The following is a 9,827-nucleotide window of genomic DNA, read 5'->3' as shown; positions in this document are numbered from 1 at the left end:
GCCCCCCCGGCCCCCCCCCCCCCCACCTGACACGGCGTCCCCTACTCTCGGCTTCCAACCTCCCCCACAGGCAATTCCCCACGCCGTCGCCAGGGGGAGCTTTGCCCGCGAAGAGCAGGTCCCGCCCCACTTTGCAGACCTCCCACCGGCAGTCCCGCCTCCGCCCATAATTCCTTCCCCGCTTCCTAGGCTGACAGCATTCCAAGATGACGCTCCTTCCAGGGCCTTGTGTGGGCTGTTCCTTCCACCTGCAATGCTGTTCCCTCATCTTCCCATGGCTGATTCCTGCTCGTCCTCACTCAGAGCAACCTTCCTGCCGTGCTGGCGCCTGGACCTGCCTACTGTCCCCTTACCTGCCGGATACTTTCTGGAACATTCTTTTTTTCTTTAAAGAATTATCTTATTAAACTTTATTCGTTTTGTTTAAAATTATTTATTTAATTTTATTCATTCATTTATTTTAATTTGACCAGAGAGAGAGAGTGTGGAAGAGAGAAAGCAAGCCACCAGGTCCAGGACTCGAACCATGGTTGGCCACGTGGGAGGGTCTAGTGCCTCAATCACCATGCCACCTGCTGGTCCCAAACTTGATCTATTTTTTAAGTTCATTTATTTATTTTAATTTGACCAGAGAGGGACAGAGTGAGAGAGAGAGAGAGAGAGAGAGAGAGAGAGGGAAAGTGAGAAAGCAAGCTGCCTGGTCTGGGATTAGAACCATGGTCGGCCATGAGGGAGTTCAACACCCTTAACCACCATGCCACCTGCCGGCCCCTTCTTTTCTTTTTTAAATAATTATTTATTTACTTTTATTTATCATCATTATTTTCTTTTTTAGCAGAGATTGTGGCTATAGGGTGCGTGCACTCCTCAGAAAGAGAGAGACAGAGACAGAAAGCGAGAATTCACACACACACACACACACACACTCCCCGGGGGGATGGCCACGCCACAATCCCTTCTCCTCCATTCTCCTCTCGGGATCTTGGGCACACACACACACGTGCCCGGTGTGAGTTTAAGCCACCGGGTCCAGGACTCAAACCACGGTCGACTACGTGGGAGTCCAGTCACATAGCCAGTACGCCACCTGCTGGTCCCCCCTGGGCTACTCTTTGAAAGAAGCATCAAGCAGACACGGAGCGAGACCTCTACCTGGACGGGAGCCAGGTTATCAGCCGACTCTGGTAACCCGCGTGGCCGGCCGTGGCTCAGGCCGATCTGGGCAGGGGTGGGGAGCAGGGTGGGAGCCGGGGGTCCTCACGCCTCCCCTGAGCGCCAGGAGGGCTCTCACCTTCTCCATCAGCTGCCGCAGCTCCCGACTCCGGCCATCGCGAGAGCAGGTGCTCTGCGCGGGAATCACGGCCGTGCAGATGCATTTGCCGTCCGGGGCTTGGGCCGAGGTGTACAGCTGCCAGCCCTCCTCCGGGCTCTGGAAGAGGGTCTGCAGGGAGGAGGGCAGGGTCAGAGAGCGGGAGCCCAGGGGGGTACTGGGAGAGCAAAGGGGCCCGCAGAAATGACACACGCCCTTCCCCTGACCCCCGGGATGTGCCAGATCCCGTGCTAGGCGCCACTGCAGGAGACTCAATCCTTCGACCATTTTTTTTTTTTAAAGAAAGGTTTTTGCTACAGGGTGTGCACTCGCCAGACAGAGAGACAGAGAGACAGAAAGCGAGAATTCACCCCCCAGGGGGAATGGCCACGCTGCAATCCCTTCTCCTCCGTTCTCCTCTCGGGATCTTGGGCACGCACGCACACGCGCCTAGCGTGAGTTTAAGCCACCGGGTCCAGGTCTTGAACCACAGTCAGCTACATGGAAGTCCAGCGACATAGCCATTACGCTAACTGCTGATACCCCTTGAGGGTTTTTGCTGCTGTTGTTGAGAGGTTTTTGCTACAGGGCGCGTGTGCTGGCCAGAGAGACAGAGACAGAGAGACAGAAAGTGAGAAATTGCCCCCCAGGGGGGAGATGGCTATACCACAATCCCTTCTCCATTCTTCTCTTGAGATTTTGGGTATGCACATGCACCCAGCGTGATTTTTTTTCTTTTTTCTTACAGTTTATTTATTTATTCGTTTATTTTAATTTGACCAGAGAGAGAGAGACACACACACATGGAGAGAAGGAAAGTGAGAAAGCCAGCCACCGGGTCCAGGACTTGAACCGTAGTAGGCCACGTGGGAATGTCCAGAGCCTCCTTAACCATCGAGCCACCTGCCGCACCCCCCGACCCCCAGCATGATTTTCAAGCCTCCTGGCCTGGGACTCAAACTGCGGCGGAGCTAAGCGGGGCTGTGAGTTGAAAGCAATCTCAGAGCGTCTATAGCTATTACCCCACCTGCTTCTCTCCCACTCAAGAAAGCCTCTTTTTTTTGTTTTTTTTTTAAGCTACTGAAATGTGAGCAAATGATATAATTACACAGATAAATTTGACTCCTCCACTAAATTAAAAGAAAAACAAACCATTCATAAACACCATCTGAAACTATTGTAATTAGTCATTCTTGGTGCTTTATGTAACCTTCTAAATTAGGGGGAACCCCTTCTTCTTAAAAATAAATTCTAAGGCTAGCAGGTGGCGTGGTGGGTAAGGTGACGGACTCCCCCACAGTCAACTGAGGTGTGAGGCCTGGGCCAAGCAGCTTGAAAATCATGCCAGGTTTGTGTGTGTGTGCGTGTGTGTGTGTGTGCGGATGCCCAGAACCCTGGGAGAAGAATGGAGGAGAAGGGGTTGTGGCCTGGCCATCCCCTTTGGAGGGGATTTCTCACTTTCCCTTTCACTGTCTCTATCTGTCTCTGTCTCTCTCGTGAACACACTTGCCCTATAGCAAAAACATAAAAAAAATATTTTTTTGGGGGGGGGACCGGCAGGTGGCATGGTGGTTAAAGCGCTGGACACTCCCACATGGCTGACTAGGGTTTGAGTCCTGGACCTGGTGGCTTGCTTTCTCACGTTCTCTCTCTCTGTGAGTCTCTCTCTGGTCAAATTAAAATAAATGAATGAATAAATACAACAATATATATATATATTTTTTAATTGCCAGAGGGTGTATGCATTTTCCAGAAAGAGCAAGACAAAGAGAAGGAGAGAAAGAAGGTACCCCCACAGTGGGTCACGTGGGATCCAGCCCCTTTCCACACCCTGCCATCGGCAGGCCCCCCCAGTGCAATTCTTTAAGCCTAAAGAAAAAGAATAAACAGCACCCTGAGATTCCTGCCCATTCTCCCCTGGCTCTGATCCCCATGCAATTTACAGAACCCCCCCCCCCAAGAGTCTCATTTACACAGAGACAAAGCAGCCCAGTTCGACATAATTAACATCTTCCTCCCTACGGTTCCTGGCGTGTCTTTTGAAGCAAACAAGCCATTTTCTCTCAACAGATGAAATATTGAACTGTAAAAGAGAAGTCAGATTTAAGTGGCGCGGAGAGACAGGCCTCCGTGGCTTTCCTAAGATAATTGTGTGTGTCGTGTGCACCTCCCTGCGTGGTCTCTGCAGCGCGGTAATGAAAGCCTGGGCTTCAGCTGCCAAGGCCCAGCATGTGAGGATCCTGCGTTTTGCCCACCGGGTTGGAGTTCAAAGGCACAATCAAGCTCACGTCTCTAGAAGTCAGTGGCATGTCTTGGAAGGCTCCATGTTCCTGAGGCTACAAGTCAGTTCTCCCAGAATGAGTCTAGCTTGAAATCCAAGTCAAGAACTCTTGGTGGGGGACCAGCAGTTAGCATAATGGCTATGTCGCTGGACTCCCACGTAGTCGACTGCAGTTCGAGTCCCGGATCCGGTGGCTTAAAACTCATGCCGGACTCATGTGTGCGTGCGTGCCCAAGATCCCAAGAGAAGAATGGAGGAGAAGGGATTGCGGTGTGGCCTTCCCCAGCTAGGGGGTGATTTCTCTCACTTTTTTTCTGTCTTTCTGGCAAGCGCATGCGCCCTATAGCAAAAACCTCTCCAAAAAAAAAAAAAAACTCTCAGTGGTGAAACCCCCAGGAATAGGGGCATATCCCATGGGAAATGCCTTTTTAAAAAAAAATTAGTGTTATTTATTTACTATTAATTTGCTGTAGGACACATGCGCTCACCAGAGACACGCAGAGAGAGAGAGGCAGAGAAAGCAAGCCACCAGGTCTAGGACTCGAACCACCGTCAACCATGGGAGTCTAGCACCTTAACTACCAGGCCACTTGCCGACCTGCCAAGGGAAGTGCTTTATAACAGCAGGTGTGAGGACACAGGAGTTCTCCAGGGACAGAAATTCCCACCAAGATGGGACCAGCAGTTGGCGTAATGGCTATGAGTCCTGGACTAGGTGGCTTAAACTCACGCTGGGCAGGTGTGCGTGCATGCCCAAGATCCTGAGAAGAGAATGGAGGGGAAGGGATTGCGGTGTGGCCATCCCCCCTACGGGGTGATTTCTTGCTTTCTGTCTCTGTCTCTCTCTGTCTTTCTGGCATGTGCACATGCCCTATAGCAAAAAACACTTCTATATATATATATATATATATTCCTGCCATAAGGCACATGTGCTCATGAAGAAAGACAAAGAGAGGGAAAGTGAGAAATTGCCCCCAAGGAGAATGGCCATGCTACAATCCCTTCTCTTCCATTCTCCTCTCAGGATTTTTGGGCATGCACACACACACGTGCCCGGCATGATTTTGTGCCCAGTATGATTTTTAAGCCATCGGGTCCAGGACTCGAACCACCTTCCACAATGCATGAGTCCAGCGATGTAACCACCATACCACCTGCGGGCCCCTGGCTGCAACTTTGCAAAAAAAAACAAAAAACTTTCACTGAGGTTGCTGCCCCACTTAGGCAACAGGCTCAGGAACAGGTCTCGGCTTGACTGAGTATGAGACAGTGCAGGAAAAGTCTCTCCCAGCTCCATCGCCTACATCCTGGTTCCAAAGCAACTCTCAGGGCATCCCAGGGTGGAGGGACGACCACGCGTGCAGGGGACAGCCCTCCATGGAGCCCTGGACACAGGGGATTAACCAGCACAAACAGAGCAAGCAGTTGCCTCTTAATAAAATGAGAATGATTGTGTTTGAGGCTGGATAATTTAATCAGGAAACAGAAGTGACTTGAGGCTTCGGTATGTATTTGTGTCCTGCCTTGTTCCAGAGAGGACTCTAAGTGGTTTACAAGGATATGTAAAATACCACGAGATAGCTTCAATTAAATATGAAAGCCAGGATTAGATGTTCCTGGAGGGCAGTGTGCCAACCCACAGCCTAGCTTTCAGGTTTCTGTATTTGCGTTTTTACCCAGCCAATGGGGGCTAAGACTTTAGCCTAAGCACAGCACCTGAAACTGCTATGAGGTTGCTTATTATGTTTTTAAATAATTATTTTTATTTGACCGTTATTATGATTATTTTTAATTTGACCAGAGAGTGACAGTGAAAATAAGAAAGCAAGCTGCCCGGTTCGGGACTTGAAACACATTCAGCTATGTGGGAGTCCAGTGCCCTTAACTACCACGCCACCTGCCAGCCCCAAGGATGCTCATTAAAGCGCTGTTTGAAATTTTTTTCAAACCTGTAATTTTTTCCTCTAATTGTCTGACAATGGGGGCAGGGTTCTTTTTTTTTTGTTTTTTTTTTTTGGTTTTTGGTTTTTGTTTTAAATTTTTTTTTGTTGTTGTTTTTGGTTTTTGTTTTAAATGTTTAAGAGAGATTTTTGCTACAGGGCACATGCGATTGGCAGAGAGACAGAAAGCGAGAAATCACCCCCCAGGGAGGATGGCCACACCACAGTCCCTTCTCCTCCATTCTCCTCTTGGGATCTTGGGCACACACGCACATGCGCCGGCATGAGTTTTAAGACGCCAGGTCCAGGACTTAAACCGGGGTCGACTACGTGGAAGTCCAGTGACATAATCTTTTGTTTTTAGAACAGTTTTTGCTATAGGGTATGTATGCTCCCCAGAGAGACAGAAAGCCAGATATCATCCCCTAGGGGGATGGCCACACTGCAATCCTTTCTCCTCCATTCTCCACTTGGGATTTTGGGTACACAACCACAAGTGCCTGTACAATTCAGGACTTGAACTGTGGTCCACTATGTGGGAGTCCCATGACATAAACATTACACCATCTCCTGGTCCCAATAAATAATCTTTCTTTTTTCTCTTTTTTGGAGAGGCTTTTGCTATAGGGTACATGCGCTCACCAGAAAGACAGAGACAGAGAGATAGAAAGCGAGAAATCACCCCCCAAGGGGGATGGCCACATAGCAATCCCTTCTCCCCCATTCTCCTCTCGGGATCTTGGGCACACACGCACACGCACCCAGCGTGAGTTTAAGTCACTGGGTCCAGGACTCGAACCGCGGTCGACTACATGGGCGTCCAGCGACATAGCCATTACACCAACTGCTGGTCCCCATCTTAAAAACCATTAAAAAGCCATTACGATTCACCCACAGGATGGACTATTATACAGTCAGTAAAATCTTCGTGGTTCACGAAGATTCTTATCGTCATCTTAGAACATATTTATTTTCCAATTTTCCTACAAGGAGCATGTCTTGTTCTTGTTTAAAAAGAATATTCTGAGTCTCTTTTTAAAAAGTTTTTGCATGGGAGAGAAGGCAGGGGAATGACAGCGAGGACGATCGTCAAAGTCAGAAAGGCAGCTAAGAAAAACTTGTCCCTTCAAGATCCCAACAACCCGCATATGGCTAGGCCGTAAATTTGGCTCCCGGCTCCTTAGCAGTCAGCTCAAAAAGGGAACACTGGCCATTTCTATGGTTCCCGAAACAAAAGTACGCCAGATGCTCAGGAGAAAAGCTCAACTATTTTGGGTACCTCACACAGGCAAGGACTTCTCCCACGAGCCTCCCAAAAAGAATACCGTGTGATGTCACTGGGCATCTTTCTGGACGTCGGCACAACAGCCATGACTCGTTTTCTTTCCCTGTTTCTTCTTTCTGTTTGGACCGTAGCGTTCAGAGCAGGGTCCTGGGGTCAGGATGCCTGGGTTGACCTTCCAACTCCACCATTCATTCCCTGTGTGACCTGGCGGAGGCCTTGAACCTCTCTGTGTCTTAGTTTCATTTGTAAAAACGTGAGCTCGTAACTACGCCTCAGTCATATGATGGCTGGGAGGGACAAGTGAGGTCATCATCTATGAGGCCAGCAGGTGGCGTAGCGATCGAGACGCTGGACTCCCACAGGACCAACTGCGGTTCGAGACCCAAATATGGCAGCTTGCTTTCTCACTTTCCCTCTCTGTCTGTCCGTCTCTCTCTCTTTATTTGTAAAAACGTGAGCTCGTAACTACGCCTCAGTCATATGATGGCTGGGAGGGACAAGTGAGGTCATCATCTATGAGGCCAGCAGGTGGCGTAGCGATCGAGACGCTGGACTCCCACAGGACCAACTGCGGTTCGAGACCCAAATATGGCAGCTTGCTTTCTCACTTTCCCTCTCTTTCTGTCCGTCTCTCTCTCTTTATTGAGCACACAAGCCCTATAGCAAACTTAAAAATAATAATAACAGTAGGTGGCATAATGATTAGGTAGCTGGATTCCCATATAATGGACCATGGTTCGAGTCCCAAACCTGGCAGCTTACACCCCAGGGTGGGCACGTGTATGTGTCCCCAAGATCCCGAGAGGAGAATGGAGGAGAAGGGATTGCAGTGTGGCCATCCCCCCCTGGGGGCGATTTCTCTTTTTCTGGTTCTCTGTCTCTCTGGTGAGTGCATATGCCCTATAGCAAAAATCTCTCTTAAAATAAAATAAAATAAAATAAATGATTCTTTAGGATAGAATAATGTATGTACAGCCAGACCACCACTCTGAGGGTTCCACATCTACATAGTCAACTAATCACAGGTTGGAAATGTTACACTGTTTTGTTTTGTTTTGTTTTTAAAGAATCACTTCACTTCATGTATTTATTTTAATTTGACTGGAGAGGGGCAGAGTGAGAGAGAAAGAGAGAGAGAGGGAAAGTGAGAAAGCAAGCCGCCAGGTCCGAGACTCGAACCGAGGTCAACCATGTGGGAGTCCAGCGTCCTTAACCACCATGTCACCTGGGGGCCCTGAAAACGTTACATTGTTACTGAGATACTCCTTATCTGTGAGCTGAATGAACAGACTTTTTATTCTGGTCATGATCCCCTAAACAATACAGTGTAACAACTCTTTATATAGAACTTATTGAAACTTGTATTCTCACTTTCCTGCTCTCTCTCTCTCTGGTCAAATTAAAAAATAATAATCAATAAATAAAATTAGGGGCCAACAGGTTGTGTGGTGGTTAAGGCGCTGGACTCCCAAATGGCTGACCATGGTTCAAGTCCTGAACCTGATGGCTTGCGTTCTCACTTTCCCTTTCTCTCTCCCTCTGTCTCTCTCCAGCCAAAATTTTAAAAACAATGATAATAATAAATAAAATGAAATAAGCAGGGACTAGCAGTTAGCGTAATGGTTATGTCACTGAACTCCCATGTAGTTGACTGTGGTTCGAGTCCCGGACCCAGTGGCTTAAACTCATGCTGGGTGCGTGTGCGTGCCCAAGATCCCGAGAGGAGATTGGAGGAGAAGGGATTGCGGCATGGCATTCCTCTCTGTGGGGTGATTTCTCACTTTCTGTCTCTCTGTCTCTCTCTAGCGAGCACACGCACCCTATAGCAAAAAAAAAAAAAAAAAAAAAAAAAAAAAAAAAAAAAAAAAAAAGAAAAAAGAAAAGAAAAAAAGAAAAAGAAAAGAAAAGAAGACTGTTCTAAATAAATGAAATGAAATGAAAAATAACTCTTTTAAAAACTGGTCAAAATAAGAGCTACATACGCGTTTCCTCTTACTGCCTTTATCATCGCTATTGTTTCCCTAACACCCGTAGGCCGATTCGGTAACTTCCTGGAGTCCAAGTATGTGATTTGGACGCTGCATGGCGACGACCCCACGGAGCTGATAAAACGGGCATCTTCCAGAGCCAGCAGGTGGCGTGGTGGGTAAGGGCGCTGGACTCCCACACGGCCACGGGGCCCACTGCTAGTTTGGATCCCCAGCCCTGTTGACCAGAAACACGGCAGGCACGCAGGCACGTGCCCATGGACCCAGACAGGCCGGAGGGCTGCAGAAGGGGACGGCAGCGTGATGAGACCCTGCTGGGTGCTTTTCTCTCTCTGTCTCTCACATACACATACGCTGCTCCCCCACCTCCCCTCCACATGCATGCACTCGATCATCGTGTTTTTCTTTTTTAGAACGATTTGATTTTTAACTCTATTTATTTATTTATTTTCATTTGACCAGAGAGGGATCGAGTGAGAGAGGGAAAGTGAGAAAGCACGTTGTCAGGTCCGGGACTTGAACCATGGTCGGCCATACGGGAGTTCAACATTGTCAACCACCACATCACCTGCCGGCCCCTCTATCTTAAATTTAAAAATAAAAAAATGTAGTTATTTGTTGCATTTTATTTGCTATTATTTTTTTAGTTTGACCAGAGAGAGACAGAGAGAAAGGGAAAGTGAGAAAGCAAGCCACTAGGTCTGGAACTTTACTGTGGTCGGCCAGGTGGAAGTTTAGCACCTTAATCACCATGCCACTTGCTGGCCCTTTAGCGTAAATTTTTAAAAATAAGGAAAACTAAAAAAATAAAATAAAATAAAATAACCCAGCATTACAGTTTGCAAATAGAGGAACTGGGATTTGAACATGGGCCCTCTAGCTGCACAGTCTACTCCACTTCACTGCACTCCTGTCCTCTCAGCTCTGACCACAATGGCCATTAGGATCTCATCAGTGCAACCCATGGCTCGAGGCAGTCTCTGGCCTTGGACAAGACATGGCATGGGAGTGGAGGGGGTGCCTT

General features: G+C 48.3%; 1 protein-coding gene across 1 annotated transcript in view; it reads right to left on the bottom strand.

Annotated features, from left to right (window-relative positions):
• LOC106736342 (noelin-2-like) overlaps positions 1-9,827 on the bottom strand; it is a 24,792-nt gene that overhangs the window by 1,587 nt on the left and 13,378 nt on the right. Inside the window, exon 2 of the mRNA XM_014592847.1 lies at positions 1,292-1,441. Coding sequence (XP_014448333.1) covers positions 1,292-1,441 — 150 coding nt within the window. The remainder of the gene's footprint in view (positions 1-1,291; positions 1,442-9,827) is intronic.

This window comes from Tupaia chinensis, unplaced genomic scaffold (assembly GCF_000334495.1).
Source record: "Tupaia chinensis unplaced genomic scaffold, TupChi_1.0 Scaffold138665_1, whole genome shotgun sequence".
In the NCBI taxonomy this organism is placed as follows: domain Eukaryota; kingdom Metazoa; phylum Chordata; class Mammalia; order Scandentia; family Tupaiidae; genus Tupaia; species Tupaia belangeri.
The sequence above is the reverse complement of the archived record's forward strand: the minus strand, read 5'-3'. Positions and strand labels throughout refer to the sequence as shown.